At 48.6% G+C, this 23,987-nt stretch overlaps 2 protein-coding genes across 4 annotated transcripts in view; one reads left to right on the top strand and one right to left on the bottom strand.

Moving 5' to 3' along the window:
- The window catches only part of atad2b (ATPase family AAA domain containing 2B), a 58,874-nt gene extending 41,794 nt beyond the window's left edge, over positions 1 to 17,080 (bottom strand). The window contains exons 1-22 of one of the 3 annotated variants that reach the window (XM_047021748.1): positions 16,835 to 17,080; positions 14,908 to 15,068; positions 14,731 to 14,762; positions 14,484 to 14,631; positions 14,274 to 14,370; positions 13,977 to 14,115; positions 13,736 to 13,879; positions 13,554 to 13,629; positions 13,347 to 13,448; positions 12,924 to 12,987; positions 12,632 to 12,747; positions 12,311 to 12,485; positions 12,102 to 12,190; positions 11,402 to 11,561; positions 10,418 to 10,508; positions 9,955 to 10,266; positions 9,148 to 9,292; positions 8,157 to 8,343; positions 7,743 to 7,928; positions 2,794 to 2,929; positions 442 to 641; positions 135 to 294 (exon numbers count right to left, since the gene is read on the bottom strand). In XM_047021748.1, the coding sequence (XP_046877704.1) occupies positions 135 to 294; positions 442 to 641; positions 2,794 to 2,929; positions 7,743 to 7,928; positions 8,157 to 8,343; positions 9,148 to 9,292; positions 9,955 to 10,266; positions 10,418 to 10,508; positions 11,402 to 11,561; positions 12,102 to 12,190; positions 12,311 to 12,485; positions 12,632 to 12,747; positions 12,924 to 12,987; positions 13,347 to 13,448; positions 13,554 to 13,629; positions 13,736 to 13,879; positions 13,977 to 14,115; positions 14,274 to 14,370; positions 14,484 to 14,631; positions 14,731 to 14,762; positions 14,908 to 15,068; positions 16,835 to 16,936 (3,022 nt within the window). In that variant the 5' untranslated portion in view covers positions 16,937 to 17,080. Of the gene's footprint in view, positions 1 to 134; positions 295 to 441; positions 642 to 2,793; positions 2,930 to 7,742; positions 7,929 to 8,156; positions 8,344 to 9,147; positions 9,293 to 9,954; positions 10,267 to 10,417; positions 10,509 to 11,401; positions 11,562 to 12,101; positions 12,191 to 12,310; positions 12,486 to 12,631; positions 12,748 to 12,875; positions 12,988 to 13,346; positions 13,449 to 13,553; positions 13,630 to 13,735; positions 13,880 to 13,976; positions 14,116 to 14,273; positions 14,371 to 14,483; positions 14,632 to 14,730; positions 14,763 to 14,907; positions 15,069 to 16,834 lie in introns of all 3 variants that reach the window. The other 2 variants (XM_047021746.1, XM_047021747.1) reach the window with 2 other exon arrangements.
- Positions 17,081 to 18,044: 964 nt separating this feature from the next.
- On the top strand, positions 18,045 to 22,762 carry ubxn2a (UBX domain protein 2A). The gene is made up of 7 exons (XM_047021412.1): positions 18,045 to 18,144; positions 18,612 to 18,669; positions 18,912 to 19,114; positions 19,526 to 19,635; positions 20,044 to 20,181; positions 20,840 to 21,001; positions 21,735 to 22,762. Exons 1-7 carry the CDS (start codon positions 18,121 to 18,123, stop codon positions 21,916 to 21,918), a joined length of 879 nt encoding a protein of 292 aa, XP_046877368.1. The 5' UTR covers positions 18,045 to 18,120; the 3' UTR covers positions 21,919 to 22,762.
- The last annotated feature ends 1,225 nt before the right edge of the window (positions 22,763 to 23,987 follow it).

Raw genomic sequence — 23,987 nt, 5'->3', positions numbered from 1 at the left:
ATGTAATTCATCGATTTGTCCATCAATTGATGAATTACAATATGTAGCATCCATCGTGCATCTAAGTTCAACAGCACTAAACACTTAGGGGTTACAAACCTGAGTGGGTGGTGTGTGTGTGTGTGTGTCCTCACCGCTGGGATCCTTGTCAGGATTGTACTCTAACGCGTTGCTGACGATGAGGTCGATGTCAAACAGGAAGTCCTTGGCCGTCAGGTACTTGTGAGTGTCGATTTTGGTCATGACAGCAGACAGGTCCATGGGCTGGCCAATCACCTCCAAGTAATCCGACACCTGACACACAAAGAGGAGGGGGGGGATCAGGAAGAGAGTCAATCCACCTGACAACCAGTCATCCACCTCCAACTAATCCGACAGCGTGGCGCGAGGATGAGAATCCCAATTCCGATATGCGTGCGGTTGTCTCCTCTTTCTCCCTACCTCCTCGATGTCGACCGGCTTGCTGAAGATGTTGAAGCGCTTGTCGGTGGCGAGGCGCTTGGTGACGTCCCTGAGGAAGAGGCGGAGCTCCCGGAGGGTGTTCTCCTCCTGCTCCACCAGGCGGCTCTGCTCCTCCGGGGACAGGACCCTGGGCCCCGGGGCCTCCGCCACCGCCAGCCTCTCCTCTCCACAGACACCTGCTGGATACAGGAACACACACACACACACAACCCTGAAGCTACACAAAACGACAACTTTGGCGAGAGATAGGAGTTTGTTAAAGGTTAGGTGAGATGAAGAGTATAGTCTGTGCACGTGTTTGAATCCAGACACACACACACACACAGCAGGTTGTCAATAGAGCCTAGCGAACAGTCAACCCCTCTTAACATCCCAGGACTAGCGTGGTGATGGGCAGCTGAGGAGCCCTCCGACAGCACAGCTCTGCAGCCTCCTGATAAACACCCCCACCATCAGTAACCGTCTCCATCCTCATTGTGAACAGCACAGCTCTGCAGCCTCCTGATAAACACCCCCACCATCAGTAACCCTCTCCATCCTCATTGTGAACAGACAGAAGCCCACAGAGAGTAGCCTCAACTCCATGCAAGAATAATATCCTGTACTTATCAACATCCAACCTCTCCTCCAGCTTCCTCTCCTCTATCCCCCAGCCACCTAGCCCAGCCTCCAGGCTCCTGCCAACACAGTTAGCCTCAGATCCACATTCACAATGGCCACTGTGCTGTGTAATGGCTGGCTACCAGTCATGGGAGCCGTGAGTCTAATTAGAGCTAATGGCTGAGAGCTAATTCGGCAGCTAGCTAGTGTCCAGTTCCCCCCGGGGCCTCCTGTTGGAAGATGGGGCTGCTGTTTTATTCAGTGGGACCCCTGAAGAGTGTGGAGCGGGGCTACCAGGGACCCCTGCCTCGCATCAAGAAGGATTCCTGGATCGGGGCGTTGGGAGCAATTTCCATTTGAAAGGCCTCTGCTGCCAGGGCCCAGGCAGACTGCTCCTCACACTGAGCTGGGACCCAGAGCACAGGGGGAGGGAGGGAGAGAGGGCAGGGGGGATGAGGGGGAGAGAGAGGGGCAGGGGTGATGGGATGAGGGGGAGAGAGTGAGGCAGGGGTGATGGGATGAGGGAGACAGAGAGAGGCAGGGGTGATGGGATGAGGGGGTGAGAGAGGGCAGGGGGGATGAGGGGGAGAGAGAGAGGCAGGGGTGATGGGATGAGGGGGAGAGAGAGAGGCAGGGGTGATGGGATGAGGGGGAGAGAGTGAGGCAGGGGTGATGGGATGAGGGGGTGAGAGAGGGCAGGGGGGATGAGGGGGAGAGAGAGAGGCAGGGGTGATGGGATGAGGGGGAGAGAGTGAGGCAGGGGTGATGGGATGAGGGGGAGAGAGTGAGGCAGGGATGATGGGATGAGGGGGTGAGGCAGGGGTGATGGGATGAGGGGGAGAGAGAGAGGCAGGGGTGATGGGATGAGGGGGAGAGAGCGAGGCAGGGGTGATGGGATGAGGGGGAGAGAGCGAGGCAGGGGTGATGGGATGAGGGGGAAAGAGTGAGGCAGGGGTGATGGGATGAGGGGGAGAGAGAGAGGCAGGGGTGATGGGATGAGGGGGAGAAAGTGAGGCAGGGGTGATGGGATGAGGGGGAGAGAGAGAGGCAGGGGTGATGGGATGAGGGGGAGAGAGAGAGGCAGGGGTGATGGGATGAGGGGGACAGAGAGAGGCAGGGGTGATGGGATGAGGGAGAGAGAGGCAGGGGTGATGGAATGAGGAGGAGAGAGTACCAGAGGGTGGGTGAAGGAGAGAGACAGAGAAGCAGGGGATGTATGGGGGAGGAAGGCTGCAGGGAGGAGAAGGACTGATGGCTAGCTACATAACTAAGGGAGGCTACAGACTTTTGCTGTCCTAATCCTCAAACATGTCGAAAAGGTTCCTTTCATAATCCTGTCGTTCATAGAAAAGGGAAATCTAACCACTAAAGGCAAAGTTCACGTAAATAGATGCAGAAGAGAGATAATTGGAAAAATGTATGAATCTCTTCCCTGCTTGCAGCCGTCAGGGTCAGGTGGGATTTTCCGACAGATTAAAACACTACAGAGCTATTCCAGGAGGATGATCAGCACAACCATCAGGCAATGCTGCCCTCTAGGCTTCATACCATATCAAAACCATCAGCTACGGAAACGGGAGAGTGTGTGTGTGTTGGTGCAGTGTGTGTGTGTGTGTTGGTGCAGTGTGTAAGCTTGTAGCCTGCTTATTAGGTTTTGTGTTGTGTGGTTGTCAGAGTGTGTTGGCTGTGTGCTCGTCAGGGTGCCAGCCTGCTGGGGTTGCTGTGCAGTACCTGGGCTTCTCCTGCGGGGCGGCGCTCTGGCAGCCTGGTCCAACAGCAGCTCAGAGAAGAACCTCCTCCGGTCCTCCTGTCCTGGGGGAGACAGACTCACCACCTCCCCATAGCTCTGCTGGAACATACTCCTCACCTGAACAACAACAACAACAACATCAACAACAACAACAACAACAACAACATCAACAACAACAACATCATCATCATCATGAGAGGCTGTAAACATGGACAGAGGAACACATCTAGGAAATTACTATCATAGACTAGACCAGTGGTTTAATAGTGTCAATAGTGACCATCTATTAGATGGGGAAAAAGAAAGAAAAAACAATATTCCATGGAGAGTTTGTTTTGTTATTTTGCTTCACCTTATAAAACATATATACAAAACAATTAAATACAAATAAAAAAAACCTTGGAGGATTCAACATGCAGCTCCCATTAGATTTATGGAAAGCCAAGACAAACCCAGTATCAATATTCTGACAGTGAAAAATGCTGAATTTCATAGGAGGGATGTGGAAAGAAACCAAGTACTGTGCTATGAAGCGAATCAATGGAGTTTTGATATCGACCTGCACCAGCTTGTCCATATATATGTGTGTGTGTGTGGTACAGCTGGACTCATGGGGAGCAGTTCGTTCTGGTCTGCTAACTTAAAGAAGGTATGTCTGCAACAGTCCTTCCAAACCCTCCATCCTCCCCACAAATGTGTCTACCAAACATAAAGGGCTTTGTGAGCCACTGCCATGGTTTGAATAAGTCTGAGTCCAGTCTTTAGTGCTAAACAGACAAACACCCTTTCAACAAGGTTCTGCAAGGGTTAGCGTTTTTGAATATGTATTATTCTGTTTGTTTAGCCTTGTCCTGGTTTGACTGCTAATCTCTCTGTCTCTAGCCTGGAGTTTAAACACAAGAGAAGGCGGGGTAGGATTCCCACCTTCCTACTGAGCTCTGCGGTGTACAATGAAATGCTGTGCGTGGTTAATGTTTTTGCGCGTTTGCTCTGGTGTGTGTGTTTTGGTGTGTGTGTTTTGGTGTGTGTGTGTGTGTCCGTGTGCCTTCACTTCAGAAGGGCTGTTTGTAGGCCTGCAGTATTGATGAGGTGTGATATTTGACGCTGCAGAGGAATCAAATGGAGAGAGGCTGTGTTGGTGAGGACGGTTACAGCCCTCTCACACACAACCAGGGGCATGGCGTGGCCTTGACATTGTGGTAAAAATACAACAGCACTGACGATTATTAACAGGCCTCAGAGGGTTCCACGGACCCGCCAGCAGGGTGACACTGACGACTCACTCATCCAACACAACACCTGCTCCTTCCTTTGATTGATGGGAACTGGTACCCTCACCGCCGCACATCCACGTTTGAGCGATTCACTGAGAGAACAGACGATAATGTCGGTCTGTCTTTAAAAACATTGTTTTTTATGTATTTTTTTACTTCATCCGTTCCATTAGGAAGAGAAGACGAAAATAGCCTTCATCCCTCTGCGGTTGTGCATCACTGTCAGGGCTGTGTTTTTGCAGCAGCATCAGCATCCCTCCAGGTGTGCGTGGCGGTTGGGGGAGCAGCCGGGGTCAGAGGTCAACCTCACAAGCCTAGCCCAGATTGGCCCGGAGAGACGGTTTTCGGCTGCTGACCCAGAGCCCACTCCCTCCATCTGTCTCTCACATCGATCCTCTCTCCCCCCCCCCCCTCCCCCCCCCCTTTGATGAGTTTGTTTTCTCCCTCGCTCCTTTCATCTCACCTCTGTTCTGGCTCTTTCGCGCCCCCATTTCTGGACCCCTCAACAGGAGACGTGTGAAAGAGGGGATCGAGGGACGAGAGGAAAACTTTGTGTGTGCGCAGCACTAACGATTTTCCTCTGTCCTGATCAACGCTCCAGGGCTGAGGGAGGGAGACACAGAGGGAGGGAAGGAGGGATGGATGGCTGGCTGGAAAAGAGGGGAGTCCCACCGGCTAGAGATCAGTGGAGCTCACCGCTACAGCAACAAAGCCAAACTTGGGCCAGAGCTCCATTGGTGGAATAACAAATCCACTGGTCGGTAGGGGACAAAAAACATCACAATAAAATCCTTCCTCTCTTCATCTTGCCATCCCCTACCAGTTCAGAATGCCCAGAACCTCTCAGGAGGTGAAGGCAACACAAAAGAAAGACTGAAGGAAGGACAGATCAATAAACAAGTGGAAAAAGTCAAGAGCGTCCCTGTTTGAGGAGCAGATTCAGTAGGCTGCTGCTGAGAGTTTGAGTTATTGCTCAATTGAATTGAATCTTTAATCTGCCCTTGAAAGTGGCCAATTACCTCAAATCCATCCCAAATCATGTCAGTGTGAATGCAGAGTACCTTCAAGCCTATCTGAGAGCTCCAAAATCACTGTTCATTTCACACTCTCACAAACTCAGACAGAGAGACTGACGTCGTCCGTGCAGGTTGACATTGCCTTTGTTGACAAGATAACATGCAATGCCTGCTGACAGGGGAGAGGACCTATCGATTCAGATGCTCCTTGTACACTATATCAGGCTGGCCCATCTCATCAGTGTTGAAATGGCAAGTGTGACCAGTCATGAGGGGTTGAATCAGTTTGAATACTGACTTTTTCTGAAGCCACCCCAAGGTTGAAGTCACACAGAGCTGTTTTCATCCAACTAATCCCCCCCCTGCCTGCTAAGCTGGCAAAGGTGGAGATGTAGCATGTGTCCTGGTAGCAGAGGGTGTGGCTCCACAGAGGGGGTCCTGGCAGAAGGTCCTGGCAGAGGTTCTGACCACCCTGGCTCTGGAGGAGCCCAGCTCACAACAGGTCCAGAGCAGGTTCATAGGCCCTTATAGATCTCTCGCCACCCAATGCTTCCACAGCCTTCCACCATCCCACCCACAGCCACGGCACAGATGCTGTTTTCACAGGCACAAATCCCTGACGTGTGCAGGGGAGACTGGCAGCTGGAACCACCTGGAACATTTCCCCCCCCCTCCCTCTTCCATCTATCGTCTGTCTGTAGTTCTTCTATCGGATCTGGGATGGAGGAGGGGAGGGGATGGAGAGGGGATAGAGGGGGGGAGCGTTTCTGGGGACCTGTGATTTTGGCAGAAGGGACACCGCTCCCTCTCTGGGTGCTGAGAGGACATCTGTCATCAGCGCTGATGCCAGGATGACACAACAGCCATTTAAATAGAATGTTCCAGACCATAGGCTAGCCCACCGGGAGGGGAAAAACCAAGCCTCCATCTCTGGAAGCTCTTATCACGGCTAAGAAAAGCTGCTTTACTTCTTAGCGACACAATGGAAGTAACCAGAGCTGAGTGGCTATTTAACAGCCTGGCCACTGTCTGCAGACTCGAACCTACATTCTGCAACAATAAAAAAGAAATTGAAAAACACTTCTTCAGTCTCATTTATTCCACCTCATCCTAATGGGGAAAAGTACACTCACTAGGGATTTCTTGCAGGTCTTTTACTATTCCAGCTTTCAGAAGCTCTGCTAATGTTAAAAGCTCTACAAATTCAACAAACGGCTCATTTGCTCTGCAAATGTAGTTTCTCTCTGAATGTTGCAAACTCTGCATTCTATCCCAGCCCCTCCACTCCACTGTCTGACGTGCCTCTCTTGAGGCTGTGCCCGTCTCAACTCTCCAGCACTCTCCTAACTCCTACTACTTCCAACCAGGTTTGAGTAGTTTGCCTCTCTGCATTTAAGTGCTCAATGTTTTATAATAGAGTTAAGCCATCGACCCGAGTCTCCACGGAGACATGGAGGGAGGACCCCTTGCTGTGTGTGAGTGCATGAGCCATCCCCCCTGGGCGAGAGTGAGTGTGTTACCCCCTGCTCAGTGTGTGTGTCTGTGTGTGTGCTTGTTACCCCCTGCTCAGTGTGTGAGAGAGTGTGTGAGAGAGTGAGAGTGAGAGTGAGAGTGAGAGTGAGAGTGAGAGAGAGAGAGAGAGAGAGAGAGAGAGAGAGAGAGAGAGAGAGAGAGAGCAAGCACACACCTAATGCTCACATTGATCCTGCTGCTCTGGCGGAGCAGAGAATATATTTGATTACAACACGTTTCCACAGGACAGGACAGCGAGTGACACACACCTCACAGAAAAAAACCTATACCTCAACCTCACTGTGATCAAATCAATATTGTGCCACTTCCTCCTCTACATTCAAGGATGGTAGAATACAACCGGGTCAATGCAGAGAAGGGCAGGTGTTGTGAAGGGTCTGTGATCAGTTAAAAAAGGAATCAATCTTCCAAGACATTTAGAAGCACTTCCGTGTATTTGAGTTCAGCTAAAGATGTGGGTTGGATTCAATGCATCAGTCCCAGAGCGTGGTCCAGAGTGACAGCACTTAGAAGAGAAGCACTGTCACAGAGCACAGGTGTGACAGGACAACAGGCCAGGCCACCTGTCAAGATGAAGGGACTGCTTCCTTTTATGGTTAATCCCTTCAAAGTGCACTTGACCACACAACTTAATATTGCTGTGTTGAGGTTGCCAGCTCAGACATGGTGAAACATCTCGACGACGATCCGAGCATTAGGGAAGCTTTACAGGGTGGCAGATGCCGTGTGTGTGTTTGCCCCTCAAAGCTCAAGACAAGAGGGAGCGATCAAGAGGAAGCAGTCTGTTGCTCTGCCTTCCAGTGTTGTCTGTCCTAAAGAAGGGGACCGCAGGGAGAGGGGCCGCGGGGAGAGCTTTGTCCCAGGAGCCACCCTGGAGCTAGGCCTCGATCAAAGACACAGCACTCACACACACCTCCCCAGCACGCACTCACTCACACACAACACCAAACACACTTCCAAGCACTCACATACACCAATCCCACACCTCAAAGCACAATCACAGCTCCCACGCACAACTCCCTGACCCCTAAATAAACAAATAAGGGAGATGTGACCGAGTACAGTGAACTCTGACCTCTCTCAGTATGTGTGTGTGTGTGTCCTTACCTCCTCTGGCAGCTGTGTGTAGCTGGACTCTGCGGTGGCGAGGATGAGGATGGGAGTGAAGGAGGGCACGTCCTGGAGCAGGGTGAGGAAGGTGCTCTTCACAGTGTCACTGATCACCTCCCACCAATCAGAGATGTGCGGCATAAACACCACACTGGGCACGCTCCGACGAGCCTCGCGGAACACCTGGACACAGAGACGCACTTTAACAAGACACACAGGCAGCCGGGAAGGGTGAATATCAGTGCACGTAATATGAGTGTGTGTGTGTGTGTGTTATGTGTGTTATGAGTGGGTGTTATGTGTGTGTGTGTTATGTGTGTGTGTGTTATGTGTGTGTTATGTGTGTTATGAGTGGGTGTTATGTGTGTGTGTGTTATGTGTGTGTGTGTTATGTGTGTGTGTGTGTTGTACCTGAGCGCAGGACTCCTCGGGGGTCTTAGCGCTGACAGAGTAGAGCGTGGGCAGGTCCAGGCAGTGCACAGACAGCTTGTCCAGGTGGTGCAGCAGGGCAGGGGCCAGGTGAGAGGTCTGTCCTGAGCCTGGGGGCCCGGAGAGGAGAAGGCGGGGCCGGAACGCCGTGGGCTGGAGGAGGGCTGACCTGGGAGAGGCCCACACACACACACACACACACACACACAGGCAACAGTCAACAAGGTTCGCTTCAGCAGGGATGGGAGTTACTTGGCTGTTCACTGTACACAGCCTTACACACACTGTCCATAGCTACCATCCATCCGATACGTGGCGATGATGGGTTGTAAAACGATTGGTCGATTTTAAACATTGTGACGCCATCCTGTCATGTCCTACTGAGGGATGTGGGATAAATATGACACACGACCGTCACTTCGCAGTACCCTTTTATCATTCTGGCGCCTAATTCATTTTAAAATCGGATAAGCAGCCTTTTACGTTGATGTGGATTTGATCAGGAACATTCATCATCTCTTTTCTACACTGATGACAGCTCTTCAATGATCATTGATAAACGATTTCATTAGTCACTCCACATCCGTCGTTCCAGCCTTGCCCACCAGATGGCCCTGACGCAGCAGAGAGAGGACAGCGTAGAGCCACACTGTAACAGTTATTAGGCCTTCAGGGTTCAGGAGACGGCAACCTTCTACAATAAGAGTAAATCACTCGCGTTTGCGACCACATTTCACGCTGGGTGACTCAAAATTCTGGCGAGTAAAATAAATAAAAATGACTAGCCAATGGCGACTCAAGCTTCATTGTGTCCGTAGAGGGTTGGACAGAGAGGGCAAATAGCAATACTGGTTTTGACCAGCACTGAGTGACAACAGAATCTAATTCATCTGGATTACAAAGCTGCAGATTTCTGTGTGTGTGTGTGTGGAGGAGAGGCCTGGAGGTGCGGGTTCCTGGTGTGCAGACTCACGTGCTGAAGTGAAGGAAGGGTCTGTGAGAGGCCGTGGACGGGGAGGGTCTCTGGGGGGATCCTGGGTGGAAGTCGTAGATGGAGCTGGTCCTTCCCTCATTGTCCTCGTCGCTGTACACCTCCTCGTCTAGCAGCTGATTATCTACTGGAGTCAGGAGAGGGAGAACAAGTTATGGGTGTGTGTGTGTGTGTGTCTGTGTGTGTGTCTTTGCAGCAACAACAAAAAACTTTCTCAATCCCAGGTAACGAAGTCCTCCCAATTAAATTATTTTATAACTACCCTTAGAGGTGAAATTGCCTCCCCAAAAATAGATAAAAGAATTACTTATGAGAGGGAAAAGTCATAGGATGGCTATTAGAGAGATTTGCCAGGGTGGTAAATTAAAGTCATTAAGTAGCAAATGAGATAGAATTCCCCAAAGAAATGTACCACTGGCCGTGAGCCGTTCCACAGCTAATGTACCAAACTTCATAAACGTAAGTAGAATGAGCTCAGTGCTGCAGAGCCGTAGCATGTTCACACCATCACTCCTCAGCGACCTCGCCTAGCTCCACGCTCTAATAGAGAGCCTCAGGGCAGAGTGGTTTTCAAACTAAGAGCCTCTCTTAAAGAGGCGGACAGAGAGGAGCGATGGAGGACCGTGGTCAGACTGAGGCGCGGAGCGAGCCATCAGGCCGGGCATTATGGCGCTCAGCCTTGGTCAGAGTGAGAGGAGAGATGGAGGATCGAGGACAGACTGAGGCACAGAGCGAGTAGTGGATGCAGAGGGGACCAGGAAGAGGAGACCCAGCCAGGCCCAGGTTTACCGTGCGAGTCGTATCTGTCTCGTTGCTCGGCGTGGGGGAAGACGCGGAGCAGGGCCCCCAGGATATCAGCCAGGGCCCCAGCCAGCAGGGGCCTCAGAGCAGGGCTCAGGGCCCGGCCCGGGGGGGCCAGGGCCCTCTGGGAGGCAGGGACGATGGCCCTCAGGGCCCTGCTGAAGTCCTGAGGGCCCAGGACGATGGAGGACACGTCCAGCTGCAGCTTGACGCTGCTGCCGTAGATCTGGGGGTAGCGGCGCCGCAGCGAGGCCAGCGCCGCCTCCGTGCAAAGTGCTTTGATGTCTGCTCCGCAGTATCCTGGGGAGATCAAGGGCTTGGGGTGGTTATCACGCTCACAACAGACATGGACACCTGACGACCGGTGAACCCTGGTGATATCTACACCTCCAGGTGTGGTAACACCCCCCCCCCCCCGGATAGCGGATATCTTCCATCTGTCACGTCTTACCGACACATTTCTCTGCCAGCTCCTCTACAAACGGCTCTGCCAGTCTGGGGCTCCAGTCCCGCGTGTGGATGTCTAGGATTTGTTTTCTTGCCTGAAGCGATGGAGAGAAAATTTAGAAACTCAGAGGGGGAGGGGGGGGGGGGTAGAGAGGGGGGGGGGGGGATGAGATGAACCACCCGACTCAGCTATTCAGCTAATCAATGAGTCAGAGTGCTGGGCTGGGACCAGAGCCTGCCTCCTGCAACCCTCCCGCCCCACAGTGAGGGTGAGAACTCCACACCTGGATTAGTTGGGGTCTGCTGCCGTGGTGAACTGACCGTGGCACAGAGATGGGGCTTTGATTACCCGCAATCTGACTGTGAGGACTGACTGCAGGAGGCAGCCAATTAGACAGGACTCTGCGGGGGGGGGGGGGGGGAACACTGGGGGCTCTGCTGGTCTAAAGGATCGTTCTCCCACGCACACACACGCACACACATCTCTTGGTCGATACACAGAACTAGGAATTAATCTTCCACAAACTCCGTTGTTCAGTGAATGTTTGTCTTGTCTACACGTGCACCACAGGCCCAAAACACAAGCACGGTCTCCAGAGCCTAACTAATAGCTGGAGGGCTGTGGATACTTATGCCTTACAGGGGGAAACCACTGTGTGTCTACAAGCACAACACCTCTTCTCAATACGGCTCCAGCAGGGGGTGTGAATGTGTGCTCTGCTCTCCCGCTAGATGGAATGCTGTGGAGGAGGCCCAGGAGAGGGGCTCACATAAGAAAAGCCAACATTACCAGCAGTAAGTGCCCCCCTGTGGCTCTGCTGTGGGGGTCCTGTCGCACTCCCCCATATAACACGACGACGACGACAACAAATGTGCTGTGGCGATTCAAACTGCCCCCCTCCCTTTAAGCACATTCTCCAACCAGGCCCTGGCCCATGTTCCTCTGGGCCGCGAGACACCGAGCTGCCTCCAACCCACCTCCCCTCACCTTTTTGTCGGGCAGGTTGAACAGAAACTCCCGGTCAAAACGCCCGGGTCTCCTGAGTGCAGGGTCGATAGAGTCAAGTCTGTTGGTAGCACCGATGACCACTATCTCCCCTCGGCTGTCCAAGCCATCCATCAGAGCCAACAGCGTAGACACGATTGAGCTGGGGAGAGACGGACGGATGAGGGTGGGGTGAGATGAGGAACGACAGTGTGTTACCATCAAGCACGTGTTCCAATTGGAGAGAAATAGCAGGCATGGTTAGTAAGTGGGGGGAAAAATCTTTTCACATTTGAATCACGATTAAATTTTCTAGTGGTTCACATCGATTCAGAAATGTAACAAATCGATTATTATTTTATTTTTTTGTGTATTTTTTAATTATTATTATCGATTTTTTTATCGAATCGTGACCCCAAGAATCGATTCGAATCGCATTGTGAGGTACCATAAGATTCCCACCCCTATGGTTAGTACGGTTGTATGTTTGCTATCATAAACTAAACACTGAGGGCTCGGGTGAGTTGATGAACGGTGCGGTACTGTGAGGACCCGGGCCCTCACCCGGCTGACCACCTGCCCAGCTTGGCGTTGGATCGCACAGCATTTTCAATATGCGACGTGCGGGACAAGGGGTGAAAATGCTGTGCGATCCAACGCAAAGCAGGACTGGTGGTCCCCCTACCTGGGCCCTCTGCTTTACCTGTGGATCTGGTCCTGTCTGCTGGAACGCACCGGGGCCAGCCCATCGATCTCATCGAAGAAGATGATGGAGGGTCTCATTAGATACGCCTAGGAGAGGAAGGATACGCAGCCGTCACAACCTCTCACACAGTCAACACTTCAGACGATGGGTCTTGGTCCAGTAGTCCCGCCTCCCCCCCCAGGAGCAGAGTAGTTCCATTGGCTAACCTGGTCAAAAAGAAGGCGCAGCTGTCGCTCTGATTCGCCGACCCACTTGCTGAGGCAGTCAGCTCCTTTCCTCATGAAGAAAGACACCTTCTTGTCGCCATGGCTGCACTCGTTAGCCAGCGCTCGTGCTACCAGAGTCTTCCCTGTTCCCGGGGGCCCGTAGAACAGACACCCTCTACGTGGCAGAGTCAGGAAGAGAGGAGAAAAAGGGGGTGAGGGGTGAAATGTGGGGTTATCACACAAATATAGCCGATACTCTTAAGAAATAAGACAACGTATGGTGCTTGGAACAGAAATGTAGGTTCTTGGCAGAGTACTTACCTTGGCGGCTGAATCTTGAACTTCTCAAAGACCTCTGGGTAGAGCAGAGGGAACACTACCATCTCTTTCAGAGACTGGATGTGGTTACTGAGGCCACCCACGCTGTCAAACTTCACCTGGGGAGAGAAGTAACGCGTGAGCTTACAAAACAAACACAAAGTGGCCATCTGGTTTGTGAGCGACTGTCTGAAGCAGGCCTGTTGGAGAGAGAAAGCACGGCAGGGTCTGGGCCCTCTGCCCTCACCGTGTTGTCTAGGTTCATGGGGTCCACGTCTGCCAGGCTGGCACCCACCTTTGCCCTGTCCCGCAGCACCCCGCTAGCCAGATCCTCTGCCCGCAGGTTCGCAGGTAAACACCTGCAGAGGCAGGAAGAGCACAGGTGAGTACAGGGGGAGAGAGAGAGCAAGAGAGACAGAGAGAGAGAGAAACAGGGGTACAGACAGGGAGACAGAGAGAGAGACAGAGAGAGAGACAGAGAAATAGACAGAGAAAGAGACAGAGAGAGAGCACGCACGAGAGAGGGACAGAGAGAGACAGAGAGCTAGGGAGACAGACAGAGAGAGAGACAAGATGGAGACAGAGAGAGAGACAGAGAGAGAGACAGAGAGAGACAGACAGACAGAGACACAGAGAGAGACAGAGAGAGAGACAGAGAGAGAGACAGAGAAAGAGAGACTGGCAGACAGTCAGGCGTCAGAGGGGGGTGAGGTGTCACCTGTTTCTGGCCCGGGTCATGCTCTTGCTCTTCCTCCTCTCAAACCTCTCTTCGTCAGAAGACGAGGTGGTGTCGCTGCTATGGATGGCGTGCTTCTTCACTCTGTGACAGGAATGAGCCCACAGCATCGTCAACACAGCGTGACCACAATGCCCGTCTCACGCAGTAGATTCTACGGAAAACGATTCCCCAAGATCCCTGTCTTACCTTATATGGCTTCTTCTGGCAGGTGATCTGTGGGTGTCGAACACAGAGGGGTTGCTCTGCTTCCTGTTCACTGGCTCTGAATAGAAATCCCAGTGGGGTTTAGGAATGTGATTTCACGAATTCCGTAGATCTAGGAATTTGTTGTTACATTCAGAGTTTTGGGAAGATGATTTCGTGTTTACCAATAGGGGGCGCCTCGTATCGCTGCACTGTCTTGCGCTGCCTCAGGTTGTAGGGCCGATCGTTCCCCTCTCCAGCCTCCTCTGCCTCATCTCCTTCATCATCCTCATCATCGTCCTCCGCCTCCTCTTCCTCCCCGTGGGACTCTTGAGGCGCCAGACCAAACGTAAGGAAGGTTACCTTAATGCCAGCGTAAATAAAACAGATCTCTTTCTACACCGCCAACAAACATAAAAGACTGACCTTCCGTCCCCTCTTCCTCCTCCTCCTCCTCTTCCTCATCATCCGCCTTGCTCAGGACTTTGTGATGCGTCTGCATGCTGAAGGTGTTCCTGCGCATCGCTTTCCTCCTCTTCACCCGGGAATACATGTCCATATTTTCCTAAAAGAACGGGTCTTGAGATGCAGCAACAATCATGTCTTCCATCACGCCCCACTATCTCTAATCCATGACGCGTGACTGAAGGAGGTCTAGCATTTCATATCAAATGGTCAAAGGAATCCCCTAAAGGCTTTGCAGGTGTGTAGTGCCAGACTCACCACCTCTGTGTCGGTCCACATCCGGAGTCTCTCCACCTCCCGGCTCTGCCTGATACTGCTGATGTTGTCCATCTCCTGCAGAACGGCCTCTGCGGTACTGAAACACGGACGCACAGTGACAACCAGTTCACAACGCTGCTCACCAGCGGGAACCCTGTGGTGGAGGTATGGGCCGAGCGTGTGGTGTGTGTGTGTGTGTTGTCTGCGTACCTGTTGACGAGCTGGTCGAACAGCAGACTCTGGTTGAGGTGTTCGAAGCGGCTCTTCTTCACTCGGCAGCTTCTCTGCAGCTCCACGTGGCCGTTCATGAGGGCGCGGTCTCCCCCTCCAGCCTCCTCTTCCCTCTGACTCTTATGGGCTGAAGGAGCACCAGGAGAAAAGCCACAGGTCAGACAGGGGCTCACTTAAAACCCAACATCTGAAAACAACAGTGCGAAAGCAAAGAGAGAAAACTGACCGTGTCCGTTCTGCAAAGTACGAGAGGATAACCTGGCGAAGGAAAGAAGGATATGTGAGAATTTCAGCAGATTTTGTACAAGGCTTAGGGGTAACCCCTCAACGGCACGGACAGACACGCATCTGAGATGCTGGACTTGAACCCAGGACCCATCACAGGCCAGCGGTTCCCCCTTACCTGGTACGGTAGGTGGGCCTGTCCCAGCTCACCCTCTGGCCCTTGCTCTGTGGCGAGGGGGACGTGTCGCTGGAGCTGGGCATCGACTGCCTGCGTGTTCGTTTTGAGGGCGGGGACATCCGGGGGCTAGAGGGACTGCTCACATCACTGCCTGGCTCCTTCTGAGGAAACACAAGTAGAGAGTCAGATGGCTGAGCGGTGAGGGAGTCGGGCTAGTAATCAGAAGGTTACCAGATCGATTCCCCGCCGTGCCAAAATGAAGTTGTGTCCTTGGCAAGGCACTTCACCCTACTTGCCTCGGGGAAATGTCCTTGTACTTACTGTAAGTCGCTCTGGATAAGAGCGTCTGCTAATTGACTAAATGTAAATGTAAGTACAGTGCTCAGGAAAGTTCCCACACAGATGGAGAGAGAGAGACACACAGATGGAGAGAGAGAGACACACACAGAAGGAGAGAGCCAGGGAGAGAGAGGGAACTTATTCTTGGAAAAGTGTAAGGCAATGAAGCCTCAGTCTTGAAGTTCTCAAGGAACTGAGAATAATATGAGACACTGAGCTAGACTTCACAGCTCCACTAAATAACATGGAGGACAGATAGCATGTCCTTGTCCAGCATGGTGTGCATCAGTCACAATTCTTTGTTGATAAGACAACATGTATGTTGTGTTAGTTTAGATTAGAACTGACTGTATCTATAGAGATTATTCTGACTGACTGACTGGCTGTCAAGAGAGCAAGTTTTGTCCATTATACCACAGTGACAGTTGCATGTATTCATTTAGCAGACGCTTTTATCCAAAGCGACTTCCAAGAAAGAGCGATACTTAGTGCATAGGTCACTGATAATAAAAAGATAGCCCCAAAGCATTGCAGGTAGCCAAAACAAGAAGCACACATTGTGAACAACCAAAAAATAAAGTGCCATAGCGAAGAACCATAGTTGTGGAGGTTTCTCATTATATCAATTTACCCTTCATTAACAGCTGACACGTTCTTTAAACCATTCTTGTTCGAGTGTGTTTTAAAGATTTTAAATAGTTTAATATGTGTTTGATAGTTTAATATATGTGTGTCTTTCATTGGAAGTTGTTGCATTCGTATGATGTGGTGAATTGATAGTCTAACTTGCTGCCGCTAGTTCATGTTCAGAATAGTTATCAACTGATAGCTTTCGTTAGCTTCTACTAGCTAGCCTAGCCGGCTAACTATCAGTCAATAATATCTTATAAGTTAGTCAACGGTACTTTGCGATAAACTATTATCCAAGTTAGGTAGCTAGCACTATATATGTACTCCATAGCGTCACACCAATTCCTAAACGCAAACAGCTCGTAGATAACCCCAATCAACAACAGTTCCCGACTCACAACACTATAAACAAAAAAGTTCACGGAGTTCAACTTTCTAACTGGCTAAATAAAGGACTGTAGCCAGCTAACTGGGGGGTTTGGACTCCCTTCCCCCACAGCTATCTTCTTGCAACTAGGATATCGAATTTATAATGAAGACACAAATTAACGACCAATGTCATAACGTCAAATTTCAGAATATGGCAACATTTATTCAGGTCTTTATCATGTTTTTCAGGTTAGTGACACAATAAAGCTACAACGCGGTAGCATGCTAATTCACCCCCTTCATCTGGTACCGGCTGAGCTAGCTACAACACAAAGAGAACTCAACTTGAAGCAATCAGCTAGCTGGGTAGCAGGCCAATCCGTCAGCAGTACCAAGCAGCTAGTTCAAGTGAGAAGCTGTTTCAACAATGCATGCAATATCTTTATTATATGTCGAATTAATTTGGTTGGTGTCAAATGCAGCAAATTTTGTTTCTTACGAATATTGAACGCGAGAATGCTCAAACCGAGGACACGGCCAGCTAGCCAACTAGCCTAGCACTATCTAAAGAATAGAACCCGGCTCTTACATGTTCCTCAGAGTTCAGGTGATTCCTGGCAGACGACCTGGTCCTGGATGAAATAAAGGGAATACTTGGCTCAAACCGAGAGCTCTTTCTTGTGTTCACCATGATTTCTATTCGTTTTTACCGTTGTTATGTCTATATATTTGTATTAAACACTGCCTCAGTGAGCACAGCATTGAGGCGCCATTTCTCTTTCTCTCTCGCTCGCTCCTGTCAGCAGGCAAGCAGGCTCGCTCGCCCTCTTCCGCTTTGCTCAACCCAAGAGCAGTGCTACAAGTGACTTCTTTTAACAGTTATATCTTTTATTGGCGGCTGACAATATGCTATAAATACTATAAATCTTCAACTTTACTTAATTTTGTAATTAAGCATTCCTCGAGTTTAATACAGTCCTGAGAGAACACACGCGAGGTCACGTAGCAGGGGGGGACATCCTTCTGATCCCTTCCATACCAAGACCGTGGCCTGGATTATGAAATTAGACTAAACTGTTGTCCTGACGACTGGATTAGACAGAAACTAATCTGTTATTATGCACATTTAAAACACAAATCCAAGAAACTCTAGGTAAAACTAGGTAGACTAGAGGGGAGGGGAGATCACAGTGCAGTCACATTATTTCTGTAGCCTACCAATGCACACTGAGGACTTTGAGATCGTGTCAATCGGCGAGCCACGTGCGCATAAGAGGAAGTTTGTTTACATTTTAGCATTTGGGGTTCATGGCCTACTGTGTAAGAACAACTTAGAGATGCGTACATTGTCTTTCACAGCAATACTCAGAATCAAAACAAAAGTCTGATGTGGATAATTCGTTCGTGTGTGGGTATAGGCCGCATAATATGCATACACACATTTCTAAATAGCAGGCGCGAGTGCGCGCACTCCCACAAGGGCAGCAAACTGAAAGAAGCTCTCATACATGCATGTGAATCGATCTGTTGTCATTGCTGTCTGGTAAAAACTAAGTATATTTATTAAGATAGTAACTATTATTTTACACTATATAATTGATCATTACATTTTTTTTTTTTTAAAGCACACACACAAAAACATAGTAGGCCTAGACTATATATATATCGTTTTGTATGGCATTGAACATATAAGACATAACCTATATTTAACATAGTCAAATTTTCGCGCTTTAGAAAATCCTTATAATATTAAACAGCGTTTTCAAAGCCCAACCCATTCTGTGGCGTTCTCGGTTGAAGTGAGCAAACGGCTGCTACGTCACCAGCACCGCTTGCAAAACAAAAACTTACGCCCTTGTAGGCTATCTGTAGCTCATGGAACGAATAAAACACGATCAGGTAAATGGCAGGCGTTGGCAGATTATATATTAATATGTTTGAACATCTGCTAAATAAGTGGCGTGTCATCGCAGGGCACTGTTTGATTTAAACTGCTTAAACTGAATTCGTTCGTTCCTGTGTTTACGGCTGACGCTCTTTAAAAAATCTTGATACATGGCCTACTGCACTGCAACATGCAAACATCGTGGTTAGAATAAAATGCAGTCTATTGAATGTACAGCGGCTTGTTATATAGAATTGTCATACCGATTTCTTAAGTGGAGGAGGAGGACAAGTGTATGTTTATGCTATCAATAATTGCGTACGTAGTGTTACGATCTGTGATTACGTAATGACTCGACTGGTTACATTTTCTCGTCTTTCAAGGTTGATATGTTGATTCGTAATTGATTGAACGACAGTTGTTTAGACACATGTTAGTTTCTTTAATATATTTTTCATAGTAGCCTATTTCATTCTTCCAGATGGTTGACAAAACATGCAAAGAAAGATTTAGAGAGAGAACGAGAAAAATGGAAAAAGGTGAGTAGTCCGAGATTGTGAGTACAGTGTTTCTTTTGAAGAAAAAAAAGCATTATTACCTTAAATTAAAATACTGTGGCATAGGACACTATTCCTTTAATGTAACTTATAAAGAATGCATTGATGATACATGGATATTATTGATTCACAGAGACACATGACTATGTCACTGACACAACAGGTGCTCTAGATGTACTAAATAAACGTGTGAATTTAGGAAAAGGCATCCTAATAGACTGTAGTTTCTAGTGCTGATGGCAGAGGGAGGGATGAGGAAGAGGAGGCACCAATCAGACGCAGAGGGAGGAATGAGGAAGAGGAGGCACCAATCAGACGCAGAGGTAGTGATGAGGAAGAGGAGGCACCTATCAGACGCAGCTTTTCAGTGGAGGATCTTCTGGATGAGGTGGAGAAGATCAGCAATGTTGCCTCAGGAAGTTCAAAGGTTAGAAATCATACGCCACCTTATTATATATTTGTTGATTTTTAGTTCATAGCCTACACTTCCAAACCTACACTACCATTACATGAAATAATATACAGTATAGACCTATGTATCTGCACAGAAGTGTATTCTACCAACCCTCTCTCTGTAAATCAACTGGAATCTGAAGTCTTTGTAAAGAATCCATTAATGTAGATTTTATTTTTTCCCTCATAAACCACATCTAAGCTATCAGGCACAGTGAACAAAAAGAATGCTACAGTGTGCAACCATAGCAAATTCACACGCATCACAAGAAGTAACAGACTGCCAAGTGCTGCTTTCGGTGCCCTTGGGGCAAGCAAAACTGAATTTAGTCCAAGTGAAATATGTCATTGAGGATTTGGCATCACCGGGAGGTTTGTGTTTCAGGTGGAGATGGTGATGAGGCTGTGGAAGGATGGCTTCACTGTCAACGACCAGGAGTTCCGGAGCTACTCCATACAAGAGAACCAGGACTTCCTGGAAGCCATCAAACGAGGGTGAGCTCTTCTCAGAAAACACTGTAGAGCCTGGACATGTGACTGTAGACCTATCAATCAAACAATCAATTACATTTAGTCATTTAGCAGATGCTCTTATCCAGAGCGACTTACAGTAAGTACAGGGACATTACCCTGAGGGAAGTAGGTTGAAGTGCCTTGCCCAAGGGCACAACGTCATTTTGCTCAGCCGGGAATCGAACTGGCGACTTTCAGATTACTAGCCCGACTCTCTAACCGCTCAGCAATCTGACCCCTATTATTTACTTGTTTTAAGCGAGGGATAACCTCTCAGCGTCTTAACAGGAAAGTTGGCCGTGCCACAGACAAACACCGCGAGAGAAACTGGACGTGATTCGATATTGACGCGTGTTGGTGTGCTGCTCTCTCTGGGGTGGCGTGTCACAGGGAGCTGCCTGTGGAGCTGGAGAGCAGGGCGGAGGAAGAAGAGCTGGAGATCAACGTAGAAGACCTGACGGAGGAGACGTACGTCCCCAAAAAGAAAACCTTCCACCCCTTCAGTGGGCGGGGCTACAGACTCGGCAGGTGAGATGGACTCACTGACAGAATGGTGTCAGGGAGGATATTTTTTAACATCAGAGGTACTTTCCATCCCAGACGGATTCTTTTCTCTCAAAGATCTGAAGCGACCGGCTAGAAATGTGTTGCAGTTGTTGGAGTTTACCACACAATATACAATGACACCTATACTTTCCACTATTCTTCCACTGCTTGAACTGACATTCGCCAACTCTGACCCGAGTTGAATTTTGGATTTCTGTGTTTCGACACCCATTGGCACTTTCCTTGATGTATGATTATGTTTAGCCAGTGTTCTGCACCTCTCTTTCACGAACCATCTCTGGAGGAGGGGATCCCTCACTGAATAGCTTCTCTCAAGGTTTCTTACATTTTTTCTCACAAGTTTTTCTGGGAGTCCTCGTCTTCCATGAGGGTTTAGGTTGGCTGAGGGGCAGTTCTATGGGCGTATGCAAAACCCTTAGTGAAATTGCTTGTAAAAAGCGCAATACAAATACATTTGATTTGATTTGATCTCTGGAAAGGGCAACCAATGTCATTGGAATTGAATTCTCCAAGTCATGAGGCAACATTAATGAGAGTGTAATACTATTACTTACCACTAGGTGTCCATCTATCTTAACAGTTCCCTAAAGGTGCGTTATGTTCTGACCCGTTCCTATAGTGTTGCTCCCAGGGTAGTAGCCCGGTCTCCATCCATCCATGAGGATGGAGAGTCTCCACCGGTTCCCATGGTGACACTCGACCACGCCCTCCCTGTCACCTCGCTGCAGATCTGGTTGGCTGACGGCAGAAGGCTGGTTCAGCGGTTCAACCTATCACATCGGTGGGTTCTGTTCTAAATATGTATGCATTCAGCTGAATTCGGTTTATTAATACATAATACTATTAATACTAGTGGTTTTTATAATGGACAGTATTTTGCATTCGTCTGTTTAGAACGATTGAGATTGATGAAGGTGGATGATCCACTTGAAGTAATATGATTATTTCATTGTATTAATTGTAGTTCTACATCTGTCCCAGTGTATGTTACCAACATGGACTCTATAGGGTATCATATTGTATAATTCAAAGCTGAAGCAGATATGACAGAGAGATGACGTAACGCTTGATCCTGGCGTGGAGCAGGGTCTGAGTGCAGCCCTGTGCATGTCATCCTCCGCTGCACAGGGCTGCAGAAAACATAATCTGAGAGATGGCGACGGCGTGGATCTATAAAATCCCAAGAGAGGGATTGCGTAAGATGCAGCTTTTATATAACAGGGTTAGTGGAGGGGAAAAGGGCCGAGGCCAAAGCTGGTATAAATGTGAGCAGAATCACTATAGACTTGGCTTGAGGGTAATGAATAATAAACAGTTAGCATTGAGAGGACAGAGAATTTGTGTGGGTCTGAAAAACTGTTCAACGTTGCCTCAAGCAATGCTTGATTTAGTATTCCCAAAAGAAAAATACCCTGTTGTGTTATTATTTAACTTGTAGTAGGCCTGTTACTTGTGTTATTCAGCTGTGTAAAACAATGACATGATACATCTGCGAAACACTGTGAACCCTTTAGGATCAGTGACGTCCAGGACTTTGTGTCTCGCTGCCAAAGGAATGGCCCCCCTTTCATCCTGACGACATCACTTCCCTTCCGAGAGCTCCAGGAAGAGGAGCTGAGTCTGGAGGAGGCCAACCTGGCTCATGCCGTCATCGTCCAGAGGCCCTTGAACACACAGCCCCCCTTCGGACACTCCTGATCAATCACGATGCTCACTGAGACCTACAATGTACACAGCTTGTCTGAGCCACTGCAAGGCACCCCGAGTCACAGCCAGCCAGGGGAACACATTCACACACAGGGCCCTGATATTAAACGCCTCTGCATTTATAGCAACGTTTGGGGGAAACCTTCATTTCTCTCCTCTGGTCGGTCTAGAGTGGCAATCAACATAACAACATGAACACACAGTGCACTGTGCCAACAGGCTCACACACATAAATTGCCAGACAGAGTTTGCAACACTTAGGAAACAAGAAAATCTAACGGTGGATGTCCAGGGAGACGTTCTTGTCTATCATCGCCCACAAACACACCTCCTCGCTGATGGCACGCTTCCTAAACAGTGACTGTCACTAGAATGAGAACACGCATCTGGTTATGAGGTATTTGAATTTACTAAAATAATAAGTCGAAAGTGAATAGAGAAGTGGTGATATTACAGTATTCTCTTACAGTATTTTGCTATGGTACATTTGTTTTCAGAAATGGGTGCTGTGGAAAGAAAACTGAATGATTTGCTTTGCCGTTTTGTTTTCATAAACCCACAAATGATTTTGTGTTGTCTGCATTTGAGGTGCGAAAAACCTTGTCCTGATAAGGACTTGCCTCTATGTTATAGAACTCTGTTTAAATGTACTAATTTTATTTCAAAGAAGAAACATCATACTTCACATTAAATAACTTGGAACTGTTTAATGGCACAGTATTTCTTTGAGTGCATTGTAGAAAGTTTGTGCTTGGGTAAGTAATGAGAGATTGTTAAATATGGAACGTGTATAATACTGAAAGATTGGGTGAAATAGAGGCTAATTCTTTTCAAAGACTGCACTGTACAAAGTGTTTTTTTCAGCTCGTGCGGTATGTCGATACAGCCTTGTCTCGGGAAGCCGAATGCCATTATCCATCTTCAATATTTAAAGCTACAGGAGGGACTTAGATGCAAGGCCTAGTGCTGTGTGCACTACAGCTATGAGCGTAGTGGTCAACATTGGAAGGGGAAATTGTCCTAGCCAACGTATCAACCGCAAGCATCTACCTTGAAAATCGACATGAAATTATTAGTTTACTTTGTGGAACATGTAGTGCCTGTAGCATATAGGACATGATAAGGATCTGCTTGGCTCGGTGGGGCAACCAGCGGGGGGGGGTCTGTTTTAGAGTAAAATAGGACATATTTCCTCTGCTGCATATTTAATAAGCCTAAGCACGCATGGAATAACTTGTAGCTTAACTCTTTCCTCTATCTCAAAACCTTTCCTTTAAGTCATTTTGCCTTTACAGATACATTTGCTGCTCTCTTTCATTTAAGCGTTCCTCTTCACGCATTACTCGGCATTACCTGAAACGTGCACAAGTACGTGCCTGATTTCCCGATGGTCATATTTTGGAGTAGTAATAATGTTTAGCCAGAGGTCCATGAATGTTTGGAATTTGTGAGGAAATATGAGGGTTGTTCGTCTGCCTGATCTGGGTCACCCCGACTAATACAGGTGATTTAAGGCCATACACCGGCATTTGTTTCTTGGCCAGGAATCACATTTCGCTGGATGGTAGGTGGGAGGTGTCTAAAATAGGCCAGTCTTTATTGAGAAAGTCGCTGTCAATGCACTGGTAAGTGTTTTAAATATCCATTATTTTGTAGATAATCTGATAGTCACTTAACTTTGAAAACTACCAGGAAGTCTTTGTGGTTGTGCAAAGGTGTTGAACATCTAATAGTAATTGGTCAGACGAGGGCACAAAGTATGCATACCAGTCAAGAACGTTGATTGAAGCTGATGCTCGATGTGATTTGGAACAATTGGATGAAGTTGTAGCTATAAGTAGGACTATTTACCTGAGCCGTGATAGTTGCACAAATGCTCATTGGCATGGCTATTTACATGGTTTCTTCTACAAGGCCTATTGTGGGAAACACAGTTCTTTGTCGACTGCACTGTAAAACGGCAACCATAAAACAACAAATTAAACTGCAATTTTCCTTTCTTACCACACCTGTCATCAGTGACCTGTAAAACTGCTGAGAGATTTGTCATTAAGGTTTGG

The sequence above is a fragment of the Hypomesus transpacificus genome, chromosome 6, assembly GCF_021917145.1.
Source record: "Hypomesus transpacificus isolate Combined female chromosome 6, fHypTra1, whole genome shotgun sequence".
Lineage (NCBI taxonomy): Eukaryota > Metazoa > Chordata > Actinopteri > Osmeriformes > Osmeridae > Hypomesus > Hypomesus transpacificus.
The sequence above is the reverse complement of the archived record's forward strand: the minus strand, read 5'-3'. Positions and strand labels throughout refer to the sequence as shown.

What these genes read in the sequence shown, in the direction of transcription:
- ubxn2a (XM_047021412.1), top strand. Translation starts at nt 18,121, where the DNA reads ATGGAACGAATAAAACACGATCAG. An exon ending in CGGGGCTACAGACTCGGCAG is followed by an intron (nt 20,182 to 20,839) that starts GTGAGATGGACT and finishes CCGTTCCTATAG; the next exon opens with TGTTGCTCCCAGGGTAGTAG. An exon ending in CGGTTCAACCTATCACATCG is followed by an intron (nt 21,002 to 21,734) that starts GTGGGTTCTGTT and finishes TGAACCCTTTAG; the next exon opens with GATCAGTGACGTCCAGGACT.